Source organism: Macrotis lagotis, chromosome 5 (genome assembly GCF_037893015.1).
Source record: "Macrotis lagotis isolate mMagLag1 chromosome 5, bilby.v1.9.chrom.fasta, whole genome shotgun sequence".
Lineage (NCBI taxonomy): Eukaryota > Metazoa > Chordata > Mammalia > Peramelemorphia > Peramelidae > Macrotis > Macrotis lagotis.
The window spans coordinates 104,760,683-104,774,709 of NC_133662.1; the positions used below are offsets into that span (position 1 = coordinate 104,760,683).

A 14,027-nucleotide genomic window follows, 5' to 3' on the forward strand; every position below is an offset into this window, starting at 1 on the left:
CTCTATTTTAAAATGTACAGAAAGGATACATCATTACCTGAAAAATCTAATCTCAAACTTTCTTTTATTCTGCTAACTCCTTTTTCCTATCACAGATCACCACTGCAATGTATTCTAAGACACTGGGTAAACAAATGTTTAATGACATTAAATTTAAGGGATCCTTTTTTAAGTCACGGAAAACAAACAAAAAAAAAATGTAGCATTTAGAAATGTCTCCTAAAAACATGTATGGATTTTCAATCCAATGCCATGAGAAATCCACTCCACTCAGCAAGCTACAGTACCATCTCTTAGCCTCCACTTCCAACCCACATGAAAAAGGGCCCAATTTGCTGCCCTTTGAAGATTTGCTGAAAGACAAGATTAAAAGCATAGAAGGGCAATCAGCCCTTTAAAACTTGCTATTTACCTTAACAACTGTTCATATTAAAAATAAACAGAAGTGTGAAAGCCTGAAAGATAGTTTTGTCAGCAGGAAAGTCTAAAATTTAAGATAGAGACCATATTCAGAAGCAAGAACAATTATGCATAGTGCAAAAAACTGATACATAAACAAAAGTACAGTATGCACAGTAACAAATGGTATAGAGAGAAATTAAGGAGTTGCAAAAAAATTTTAAAGCTCATGGGGGGGGGGGAGTTAAAGAGAAGAAAATGGCTGACCTACATTTCTACCTGTACTGGTATCATAAATAGAAAAACTGGACCTAAAGGGCAAATACATATATAAAGCCTACTTAGTAAGTATGCAATCTTCTGATAAAAGTATTAATAACGTGACAAAATTAGGTTTTAATGAAATATCAGAAAAATACTTTATTAACAAGGCAAAACTGAAGACTACTAAGACAAGCATAAGAATAATAATCCAGTCCTTTCTCCAGGGAACTAAGAAAAAAAATCAATCAGTCAAGAAAATCAATTAATAAACATTTATTCAGCCTCTACTATGTGCCAGGCACTTTGTTTAAAAGATGGGTCATATGTAATCATATGTGACATCATGGAATAAAACTGTTAAGTTATATTTATAACAAATTTTAACAAAAATCTTTGAATCAGGAATTTGACTTTCAACATGACAAGGAAATCAAATTGTCACTACTAACCACTACTTTCTTTTCAGAATAAGAATGTGATATGAAAACTTGAATTAAGAAATGTTTGACCACCTTCTTCCAGGAGAGGGCACAGTAAAGCCACAGTAAAACCAAAACAAGAAGAAAAAAAAAAAGCAAAAAAGCCTCCTAAAAGCCATTACATTTATCCTAAGTATGAAAGGACCTAATTTCTATAAATTTAAAATGCTAGTATACTAGATATTCCTAATACATGTCTAAATGTTCCCAATATAAAAAAGAACTATATAAATACAGCATGCTATTTTTGTGAATAACAAATTCTGTGAGACATAATTATTTTACTAAGCATATTTTGAAATCTTAATATAAAAGTAAAGAATTTAAGAATTAATCCCTTAAGCATTCATCACACTAAAACATATTTATGTCCTAAAAAAATCTTTAAACAAATTATCTTTTTAAAAAACATATACATGTGTATATGTATATATGTATGTATAAATGTATTTTTAAAGATAATTTGTAGATAGAGACTGAAAGATACATGGATGAATGTTACTAGGTCATTTGAAATAAATTTCTTCCTTCAAATCCTTGTATATAGACAATATTCTTGTATATTTCCTTCAAAATCTTGTATATATACAATAGTCATATATTTGCCTTATATAAGCAAAACTTGAAAACAGAAATAGAAAGCCAAAACAGAGGCAATAACAACATTATTTCAAAGCCATTATTTGTTCTGTTACTGCCTAAGTGACAATTTAAGGTTTGCACTGAAGGGGTAATATAAATACTACCTTAAATTTTTTTGCATAGAATCTTTCTGCCAAAGATTCCACCTATGTAAGTACCAGTATATGAGAAGCTAATGTAATACAAAATGTTTTAGGAAAATAACTCAACAATTTTTCACTGAAGTTATTCTAGCAAGTAATACTAAATCAAAACCAAATTGGAGAGTGTTAAATGTGTAATATATGCATTAAATAATTGATTGGGATACATTATAGAAAATATATTTTAATATAGAAATATCAAATTGAAAATATATTTTCTTTCCTCTCCCTAATAAGAAATGTAAAGCATAAAAGTATACAAAGAAAACATCCTTAATTTTCTTTTTAATACTCTAAATTTCAATAAAAACATTTCAATCTAATAGTAAAACATAACTGAAATAATTATACTATATTTAGAAAGATATTTAAAAATTTTAATTCTTAAGAAAGAAGAAAGTTCACCAATTAAGTCTGAATGATGAATAGTTAAAGGTGAAAGGAAAAAACATACCTAACTTAAAAAGATATGGGTATGAACCAAACTTACGTCCTGTTCATGAGGGTTCTGATTAAAGAATGCATGCTTTGTGAAATTCATCTCTTTAACGTCTATCTTCCTAACAACGTCATATACTTTTCTGACCTTGAACACCTGACTTCTTGGAGTTTTATTCCCATTGTAGCCCATATCAATTCCATTATTGGGAGAGGATGGGCCAATTCGAAAGACATGACAAAACATCCTCACAATCCTTAAGAGACTCTTCATTTGTGCTTCATAATTGCTAGACAGGCTGAAAGGAAAAGTAATATGGAACACATTAGACACAATAAAATAAATCTGTAGTTTCAGATTTATTTTTAAAGATTTTCATTTATCTTATGGCCTGATTACCCATTTCATTTAATCTAAATCTTCCTCACCTCTCAACATAATGAAGAAATTAAGTGTTCTAATTGACACCAAATTATTCAATTTACTAGGAGAAAAATTATCAATGTTCAAAAAAGTTTTTGAAAATATCAAATGAATATTACATATTTTATTCTTTAAACATTTGCTCTTAAAGAATGGTTTAAGTACCTAAATATACTTTAATCTTAAAAAGTTTGCTTTCTTGTGAGTTGTTTATAAACAAATAAATACATGGAAATTAGGTTCTTAAGTCAACCCATGAGATACTATTTAATCTGCAATATTTTTGACAATTCAGATAGCATTGTAGGATTTTCAGTGCCCTCATAATGCTCACTGTGCATTATCAATTATAATTGCACTAATCATTGTATAGTCCTTCTCCAACACTGCATTTTCATAAAGAGAGAAACCTCAATTCTTAAAACTATACCAGTGACAATCAACCTTTCACCAACATAGAAAGACTTCAAGTAAGGTCCCAGTCACAGAATTTGGAACTCCTGTCTAAAGGAGCATCTTACTTAAGTCTGAAAAGGCTTATCACCAGAAGGTTAACCAAAGATGATTCATCTTTGAGGGTCAAGAAATTCATGAACACTATCTGCAAGAATGAAGGGAACAAAATAAGGTTCACTAAAATACTATATATATAGACACACACACATATATACATATATATAGCGCTCTAAAAGTTACAGGAAATGGACTCAAACTGAATTATTCCTGATGACACACCCTAAAAGCAGTGTCACTGACATATAAATCACTAATAGCAACTATCTTATCTTGGCTCTTTGCCTAAAGGTAGAATGAAAAACTGCCATCTCCTAGGAAGTATAAATACTTTTCTCAGAATATAATTATAACAGAAGCTGAGTCAGGTAATTCCCAAGTTACTTTAACCTCTTCAATAAAATCATCTTTTTTGCTATATTTCCATGTCTTCTGACACTCTGTATAAGATTCCCAACTGAGTTGCTAGATCATCTAGTTTGCTGGGTGCCAAATAAGAAAACATTTGCTTGTCCAGATATATCACTGCTTCTTCATACCATAGTACGATATATCAGGGATCTGATTTTAATGACATGCTTAATCTCTCTACCAACAAAGAATTCCTTTAAATTTTTAATTGAGTTGCCCTTAAGGAGCTTTCAATTTAGCTAAGGAGACAAAAACATAAGCATGCAGAAAATGAAATAAAATATAATTAATTATTAAAGTGCATAATTAAGTACATAATTATTAATGAATCATAAAGACAATAATTATAGGTAGCCAGAAGAGGCAAGAATACTTCAGGGAAAGAGCCATTCCTATATAATTCAATCTCTAGGGGTTCTCTCATCTCCCTAAAGAAATTTACAAGCAAAAATGGATAAACATAAAAAGGAAAGATGAACCAAATGACAAAGACAGAACAAAAAAAGTATAGATATATTTTTATTATGTGCAAGAAGATTATTTATTGTGGAGAATCAGATAGACAAGTTATAAACCTACAGAACAGACAAGGAAAATAGTACACTAATCTAATTATCAACAGGTACACAGGAGATTTTAGAAGCTATCTGAAAGGACTGGTCTTTCTGATAAAGAATAAGGTCTAAATGGAAGGAAATTATTTGGTAAACAGTGAACCAAGTATCACATATTACTCAAGATGCCTTCTGTTTCTAACTGTAGTTTCATCCCTATTTCCTTGTTAAAGCAAAATCCTCTCCATGCATAAGTGATCCCATTCCATCCCTCTATTATTCTCACTTCTCTCATTTAGCTCCAATTTCTACCAGTCTACTCCATCTTCAAAAAACCCTGCCTGGACCTAGCCATCCTCACAGGTATTGTCCTACATCCCTCTTCTCCTTTCTGGTAAAAATATTTCCTGAGGTCATCTACAATAGGTGCCTCCACTTCCTTTCTTTATACTTTCTTAACTCTATACAGTCTGATTTCTCATCTAACATTCAACTAAAACTGCTCCTTCCAAAATTACTACTAATCTCTTAATTGTCAAATCTAATAGCCTTTTATCAATCCTTATCAATTCCTATAGCCTTTGACCCTATCAATCATGTTCTAGATAATTTTCTTCTCTCTAATCTAGGTTTCCATGACACTGTTCAAGTTACTCCAACCTACTTGACCACTCTTTGTCTGTTCTGTTAAAACATCGTCAATGCCTCACTTTCTTACAATGTGTATCCACCAGGGCTCTGTCTTAAGCCCTGTTTCCATCTTCCTCTATGCTATTTCACTTGGAAATCTCATCAGTTTCTATGACTTTAATCATCAAACTCTATGCTAATGATTCTCAAATATATTTACCATGCCCTAACCTCTAATATCTGCTCAAACTCAATGTGCCATAGATATTATAAAGTAAACATGTCAAAACTGAACTCATTTTCTCTTCCCCTAAATCCTCTTCTTTTCAAAATGTCTCTCTTAGTTTCAAGAGTACAACCAGACAGCTGGGGGCCTTGGTGTGTATAACCTTGGGCTAGTCAGTTAATCGCTGTATGCCTCAGTTTCTTTAATTATAAAATGGAGATAAAAGATCAACTATTTCATACTGTTGTTCTGAGAATTAACTGAGATGATATTTGTTAAAGGGGTTTAGTACAGTGCCAGACACTTGTTGGCATTCTCTAAACACTTACTCTCTTTTCCTCCTACGGCTCCCAGGTTCACAACCTAAATGTTACCCTTACCTCCTCACTCTACTTCCCACAACCCAACCAGCTGACAAATCCTGTCATTTCTACCATTTTAACATTTCTCCTCTATTTACCCTTGTCTGCTCTGATCTTTTAATCACCTTAGGGTGATTACTGGAACAACCTCAAGTCTCTACCCATTCCAGGGGGTATCTCCTCTCAGCTGTCAGAATGATCTTTCTATAGTCCAGGTCTGACTATGTCAGGCCCCCTCCCCAGTCCCGCCACTGAATAAATGGCTCCATATCACATCAAAGATCAAATATAAAATTTCACTTGACTTTTAAAGCCCTTCCTTACCCCTACAGTCTACAATTCAGTGACCCTAGACAACTGGCTGGTCCTTACAGACACTCCATACCTCTCTTCCTTCAAGCCCTAGCTAAAAATTCCATCCATTACAAGATGCCTTTCCCAATTCCCCTTAGCTAATCTCCAATTTATCCTGAATACATCCTGTTATACAATGTTGTTTACATCCTGTCCCACCATCCCCTACTAAGTTCTAATCTCCTGAAGGATAGGAACTGTCTTTTGCCTTTTTTTGCGTGCCTGAGCATAGCACAGTGCTTGCTGATTAATGACAAAGAAGAAGAAATGTGAGGAAATTTAGTAAAGAAGAAATGCTGCAAAGACTGCAGCAAATAAAGACTCTAGTTCTAGAATAAAAGCATGAATAAAAGCTTTGGAACAGGGTTTTAATTTCAATAAAAGGAAAAGATGACAGCACTGAGAAGAAGAGAATGCAATGATTAACAAAAATATAAGTAAGTGTTGACCAGGATCTACATGAATAGAAGAAATGTAAATTTAAGGAATCATCTCATTTAGAGTATAATAGCCTCACTAACTGGTCTTTTTGCTTCCAGTTCTACCACTCTTCAATTCATTCTTCATCTGGCTCCCAAAATAAACTCAAACATAGTTCTCATTCCTCTACTCAAAAATTTTAAGTGATTCTTCATGATCTACAAAAAAATTAAAAATAAAAATATTTAACTGGCCATCTTGGAACTGACACAATATACTTTCTATATACCTACCTTTCCAAGCTTATTTTAAAATTTTTCTATTCATTGAAGAGGAAACCTCACCAGAATGACAAAACTCAAAACTACGAAAAATTTGAATTACATAACTAGAAACATTTAGCCTGAAGAAATTTCAGGAAATCTTTCAAGTATTTGATAATTTTTTTGACTTTATTCTAAAGGGCAAAACTAGAAATAAAGGCAGATTTCAGATCAATTTAAGTCAAAGCTTATTAATAACTAAAGCTCTCCAAAGGTGATATGGATTATTTTATAAGGTATCAAATTACCTAAAATTGGATGTAATCAAGGAGAAAGTGGATAATTATTTGTCAAACAGGCAGAGATGTCAAACATGCAGCCTGGGCTGCATGCAGTCCATAATATTCCTAAGTGCTGCTCTAAAAAGATTAAAATGTAATAGGGAAATATTTAAGAAAATTAATAAAAATACAATAAACATAGATATTAAATTTTAAAACTCAGCCAATATACAAAGCCCAAGAAGTCTTATAAACAGTTTAGTGGCCTCCTAATTCGATTTGAGTTGGACAACATTGTTAAATAGGATAGTCACATATTTTGGATTATATAAATACATCAGTCCTTTTAAATTCCAAGATCCTATGATTCTATATTACTCCTAGATATTCTCATCATTTACCTGCAAATACCTGGAATTCAAGGTTTTCAACAATCTGGCTCCACCTCATCTTGAAAATTCAATTTTATATAGTTCTTTATCATGAACTTTTATGATTCAGTCCAAAACTGGATTATTCTGTCTCCCACTTTCATCCTTCCCTCTCCTTTTTTCTGTGTCTTTGCTCATACTGTCCATTATACCTGAGATGAACACTCTTCCATCTCCATTAACTAAAAGCTCTTCCTTCCTTCAAAGTTCATTTCAATGCCACTTCCACAATGAAGTCTACCTTGAACATGCAGGTGAAAATCATCTCACCCTCTTCAAGTTTCTCACAGAAATTTGTTCTGAACTCCTCCCTACTTCTGCTTTTATCTCATTCCTCCATGTACCATGGTTAATTGGGTAAATTTTGGTCTTTTTTACCCAGTGTATTCTAAGAATTCTGAAAGCAATGACTGTGATGCATTTTTATGTCCAATTCCCAACAGTTTCTTTTAGATGTCAGGCACTAATAAGTGTTTGTTGATGAACTGAACAAAGCTGAAATTACCATGGACAAAAAAAAGAGACAAGTCATAAACAACTCTTCAAGTTTTCTTGCTTCAAGCATGACAATGTAGTGTCTGTTGACGAAGCTTTTCCTATAGGTCCATACTGTGAAGGAAAGAATTAACTGTCTGTTGGTGATAAGTCACTGAGCTCATGAGGTCTTGAAAACAGTACTCTCAAAGAATAGACATAAGGGTATACAGTTCAGGCATAGAAAATTAACAGAGAACTGAAAATTCTCAGTTATAATTTTTCCTCATATTTGCAATACACATTTCTATACTATTTCTCACATTTTCTTGGTATGAGATAACATTCCATTAACAAGTCTAGCTAAATGTTTTATGAAATGTTATGAAATTATGTGCAAATATACTCAATGAGAAATTTTAAAATACCCTTTTAAATAAAATAAGATTAGTTTCAGTGTTTGTCCTATTAATTCTGACTTTGCTAAGCACTAATATTTTGTTAGTATCTTGTAATATCATTATCAAGAGATGGTATCCAGAAACATTAAATGTTTCTTAGGAAAAAGGTCCTAAAACAGATTAATCCAAGAGGTAAAGGTTTCTTTTGACTTGTTTGCATTTTCAAATTCTTACCTAAGTAGTTTATGACCATTTGTGGTAGCAACTTCCGCAAGACTTGTCAGAATCTTTAGGTATTGGTTTTCACTCTGCTGAGACAAATGCTCCAAAACTTGTCGCAACTGAATGTTTTAGAAATTTCAAAAATGTAATTAAGATTACAATAATACATACAATTTCTCTGGCAATCAGTCAGCTACTCTTTTAAAAGCTAGGCTAGAAAACAGTTTTTGAAATGAAATTTTCCACAGTGAATTTATCTTTTCCAGATTCAGAAGTTCAAGGACTAAGTTTTTTTACTCTTTGATAATTCTTCAGCCCAGAGTCCCACAGTAAAGCTAATGGTAATCTCTCTGCCTAGTGCCCTCACCATTCAGAATAAGACAGCAGCACCTAGTCTGAGAACACCCTCAGGCACTTTATGAAATTACCTCAATCTTAAGTTTTGCAGTTTACTATCAAAGCATGCTTATAACATAGGAAGAAATTACAAAGCCTGACAGCAAAAACAAACTTAGAGAACTTGAAACAAGCGTGCAAATTATAGTTATCATATGGAAAGACCAAAGACACAGAGGACTAAACCTAAAACATTGAATTCACTGGCTAAAATCTAATTCAAACTTGTCTAAAACTGGCAGTAAGCACAACACAAGTTATTGGATACTTGAACTTCATAGCAGTTAAGCCATGAAAGATATTTATAAATCTTACATGTAAATTTTACTAAGTATGTACCTGTACATATTATTTTTCTAAAATTCAGTTACCATATTTTCTCGAAGATCTTCATTCTGTGTCATTTGAATAATTGTCTGGAAAAGTCTAGGGTGATACTGAATTAACACTTCACAAGTCTCTCCATAGCCACCCTACAAAACCAATATTTAAAAATAAACTTAAAAGTGAAATTCCTTTTAAAATGTATCTACTTCACACAATAAAAATCTTTAGACCTCTCATGTAAAGGAACAGTGAACAGCCTCACATTCTATTATGAAATGTGAAAAAATAATAAAGAAAATCATACCTGTACACACAAATCCAGAGGGGTGACTCCATTTTTATCTGACAGATATTTTGCTCCTCGTAAAAGAAGAATCTGTGCTGTGTCTCTCTGGCCATGACTGTATAAAACATAGAACCAATGCTAAAATTTATTCTTTTGAGCTATTCTTTATACTATTTGACTTCTCAGCCTCTTTTGCTGAATCCTCATTCAGGCCATGCCCTCTAATCTTGCAGGTGTCACAGATCTGTGTCCTGGGTCCTCTTATCTCCTCCTTCTTCCTTCTCCCTACAAATAATCTCCTCCCTTCTGTTCCATAAATAGGATACTCCATTTCTCAGCTCAGATCATTTTCCACATATCCATCCTCCTGTAATTTTCTCCTTCATCTCCATCTCCAGGCTTCCTTCAATCACATAGAATCCCATTTTTTTAAAAACGCCTGTCCAAATTATTCCTCTTAATTCTAATGCCTCCTTCTGTTAATTTCTTCTTTATACTGTAGATAGCTGGATATCTCTCCTGTTGGTTTGGAAGCTCTTTTGAAGGCAGGGACTGTCCTTGCCTTTTTTTGGCTCCCCACCACTTATCACAGTGTCTGGCACATAGAAGGCAATTAATGCTTACTGAGTTGCCATGGGTAGCTAAGAATGTGTCTTGACTATAGGTTTGGAGAGTTCCCACTATTCCTGTGGCGACCTCCTGCTTTTCCCCCCAATCTAATATTGATGCTCTTTCCCAAACTAGTGGTATTCAAATAAAAGCTATATAATCACTTTGGATATGATGATGAAGAGATTATTGTTCAAGTATAAGTTGGTTTCAGATATAAATGGCCTCAGAGGTCCCTTTCAACTCTGGGATTCTATGCTTTGACATTTTCTATTTTTTCTTTCTCAGGTACTACATCCTGCTTCTGCCTTGATACTTTGTTTTATACCTTAATGTACTTATTATTATTATTTATTTGTGCATGTTCCATGTCCCTGTTATACTTTTACTTATCTAAATTTCATAACTACCCTAACACAGGTAGTGCTAAGCACTTTAAAAATAGTTGTTGAAATGAATTTCATTCTACTCTAAATAAGTCTTCCCTTCATCAAACATATCTCCCAAAGAAAATTTCTATTTCTCCTGCTTATTTAAACAGTTTATAAAACAATCATTGTAAAGGAATGCTGTTTCTACTAGTTGGAAGTGAATATTTTGAATTTGTTTCTGTCACTGTGTCCCAAGCTCAGATTTGCAAACTCTTTTCATTGCTTTTAAACACCCTTACTCTGTCAAGACCACCAGTTAACTTTTAGCCTCCCACAACACTAAACATACTCAGCTCAGGATTCACTTCCTCCTCTATCTTTCTCTGTTAGTCACAGTCCCTGGCTCAGTATAAGAAACTAATTTCCTTCATTATTTACTTCACTTTCTCCCTCATCACTTTTGTGAAAGATCAGAAGAAAAGGTGAAAAAGTAAACTTAAATCTAGTTCATTTTTCTCCTAATAAAACTGGAACCAGATGATCTCTGCTGTGCCTTCTGCTGGTACAGTACTAACCTGGGAGTGGCTACCACCACCTTTCTGAGACTGTGATAAGAAGTTATTGTTATATGAAGACCATAAAAAATAGACATTAAAAACCACTGATTTTAAGAAAAAAAATCTTTGATGCTCACTTTGGCAGCATATATACTAAAATTGGAATGATACAAAGAAGATTAGCATGGCTCCTGTGCAAGGATGACATGCAAATTCGTGAAGAAAAAAGATCTTTGGGTCAGGGGTTCTTAATCTTTTTTTTTTTCTATCAGGGAAAACTCTGGCAGTCTGGTGAAGTCTATGGACCCCCTTCTGATAATGTTTTCAAATATATAAAATAAAATACATAGGAAAACAAAGGAAACCAATTATATTCTTCTGTTACTTGGGGAAAAAAAAGAGAAAGTAGGTGACAAAGCTGCTAAATCTTAAACAATGAAGGAAACTGCTAAAAAACATATCATTGGCCTAAATCTTCTCAATGAAGTACACTTTCAAAATATTTGGGGAAATGAGAGAAGGAAACAATATGGATGAAATGTTTTCTAGCAGCAAGGAAGTCAGTTATGGTTTTGTAACAAATTTGTTGTAGGTGAAGTTAATTCATTTAATTTAATGATTTTTCTCCAAAAATGCTCTACAACCCTAGAGTAGGAACAGAGAAAACAGATGGTATAAATTTCCCAAGGATAATGAATTACAGGATGTAATGTAAAAATGTAAGGTCAAAGAGGCAAGGCATTTGAAGATAAAAGTTAGTGTAATCGTCAAGTGGTTAACCATGGAGTCAAGGCAAGCATGGAAATGAGTGAAGCTAGAGTAAGGAGGGTAAAAGGGCAGAATGCATTAAGGGACTGAAAGTCATAATAAAAGAAAAAGTTGTGTCTAGGATAAAAGAGGTAAAATTTCAAAGTTCCAGATATTACCCTATTTCCTCATGTGCAAGAAACACCCTTTTTTGAAAAATTTGGGGTCTAAAAACTGGGAGCATCTTATTTTTCTTAGATTTTTTCACTTGCATTTCCCACTTTTTCACACTTATTTTTGCACATATTGTAGATTTTTTTTACTTGCATTTCCCACTAATTGTCCTTGCACTCATTGCAAATGCACGCATTTGTTAGCAGTATATTAGGTTACATTTTGCCATAAGATGGCTCAGAAATGGCTCAGAAAAGATTGTCATACAATGCTGAATTCAAGTTCAAAAGGATCCAGTTTGCAAAAGTGAATGAACATTGTGCTACTGAATGTCAGTTTGGTCCTCCCTCCAACTGAGAAAACAATCCAATTCCTGGCTAGAGGAAGAAGAAATCCTACTGAAAACACCAGGGCAAAAGAAGGCCATGAGAGGTAAATCAGCAAAATGTACTTGATTTAGAAAGGGAATTGAAGAGATGGATTGATTGAAGAGTAAGGGGCCATTGGAATTCCTGTGTCCACAAAGATGGTTCAAAATGAGACAAGAAGAATTGCTGATGAAAAAGAAGTGACTGATTTCCAAGGACACAATTGGTGCTTCAGGTTCATGAAATGAAATGGATTAAGCATGCATCTATCACCAGACTTGCCCAAGGAGTGCTTGTGGTCAACCACAGACCAGAGCACAAGCAGGATAGCAGGCAGAGGCTATCCTAAGACAGTGATTTGTCATCAAACACAGATGAGGACAAGCTAATGATGGGAGTTTTAACAATGATGAGGAGTTGCGTGAATTATATGATGAATAAAACTTGAGTTCAATAACTTTATGTAATTTTTTTTTCAAAAACTGGGTCCAAAAATTAAGGCATATCTTTTATACCTGGGAGAGAGAGTCTTTCTTATACATGGGGAAATAAGTTAGATGTAATGCAATTTTGAGAAACAGCAAGTTCTAATATGTCACCATGACTGAATATGGAAAATAAGGGAGTTTTAGCTGAGAAACTTGAAAAAAAATCAAGATACTGTGTTTTGGGTTTTTTTATTTGTTTCCTTCTTGTTTCCTTTTGTTTTTGAGGGGGGGAAATGGCATGGGACATCAATGTAAGTGCTGAAGTGCACAAAGATGATCACAGGAGATGAGAATGGTAGAAAATGATCATTAAGCCAAATATGAATATGGTTTGTAGGTGAGTAGATGAAACAACAAAGATGGTGATTAGGGTCAGAAGAGTTTGGAAGGGAAAAAAGAGACAATTAAAAAAAGAGTAATAGCTTCCTAAGTTTGAGCATCAGAATGCATGCTAAAGATTTTGGAGAATAAAATGTTTCTAACACTCATTCAATGTATAGATTATCCTTTCCAAGTCAAAGTAATTTAAATCTATCAACTGAGTCGAAGCACATACAGATGCTGGAGTTTTTTAAGGTAGCGCATATAATGTTGTGGTTTTTTTAAAGGTACCTTACAAGTTATTCAGTGATTTTTTTTTTCAACTATCTTTTGTTCAAGTAGTAAATCCAGAAACAAGCAAAAAGTACTTTCTGGTTGGAATTTTGAGTCCTTCAGTCTTGGAAGGGATTGTCTGGCTTACTAAATTCCTTTTCTGTCTCAGGAGCTGCTTTGCACTAAATAGATATCTTTCTGTTTGACAGTTATAGGTACTTTACTTATCAATGGAATGGTTCTAACTTCAGAGAACAGAATATGAGTCAGTTATCAATGAATATAATGAATAGAAACAATAGAAAGCACACAGAGTTCATAAAGGATACAGTGTTATGAGATGAAAGGTCACTGTGAAACAAATTGAAGTAGAAACAAAAATATAATTTCTACCACTCCACTTAACAGTGGCACTAATTACAGGATTCAGCATTAGGAAAACAGTATGGTGGAGATAGAAATGACTAACAATTCCAGTATCTCTGCCCAAAAAACCCCATGGACAACTTGGTCCAATGGGTCATAAAGAACTGGATATGGCTTAATGAACAAGAAAAGTTAAAGCCTACCGGATAGCAACTAATTCTTAAAAGAACAACTTTTAATAAAATAACTCCAAATAGGGTCTAAGATTCTGAGCATGAAGACAATAGAAAAAGCGTGATAAAGCAGGTTTGTATAATGGAAAGTGAAATGGATTTAGATTAGGAAATGTAATCCTGCTATTCTAACTGGGGGACCCTAAACAAATAAGTTCACTTTCCTGACCTCACAAACAT

The 14,027-nt window shown here is 33.5% G+C and overlaps 1 protein-coding gene and 1 non-coding gene across 7 annotated transcripts in view; one reads left to right on the forward strand and one right to left on the reverse strand.

Annotated features, from left to right (window-relative positions):
* The window catches only part of HACE1 (HECT domain and ankyrin repeat containing E3 ubiquitin protein ligase 1), a 93,822-nt gene that overhangs the window by 39,564 nt on the left and 40,231 nt on the right, over positions 1-14,027 (reverse strand). For 3 of the 6 annotated variants that reach the window (XM_074187251.1, XM_074187249.1, XM_074187247.1), the window contains 4 exons: positions 9,359-9,455; positions 9,099-9,200; positions 8,344-8,450; positions 2,418-2,664 (listed from right to left, as the gene is read on the reverse strand). The exons of 1 other annotated variant lie outside the window; for it this stretch is intronic. In XM_074187251.1, coding sequence (XP_074043352.1) covers positions 2,418-2,664; positions 8,344-8,450; positions 9,099-9,200; positions 9,359-9,455 — 553 coding nt within the window. The remainder of the gene's footprint in view (positions 1-2,417; positions 2,665-8,343; positions 8,451-9,098; positions 9,201-9,358; positions 9,456-14,027) is intronic. 2 more of the 6 variants (XM_074187248.1, XM_074187250.1) reach the window with 2 other exon arrangements.
* Positions 11,007-11,113, forward strand: LOC141490390 (U6 spliceosomal RNA). The gene has a single exon (XR_012469216.1). It is a non-coding gene; the product is annotated as a U6 spliceosomal RNA (small nuclear RNA).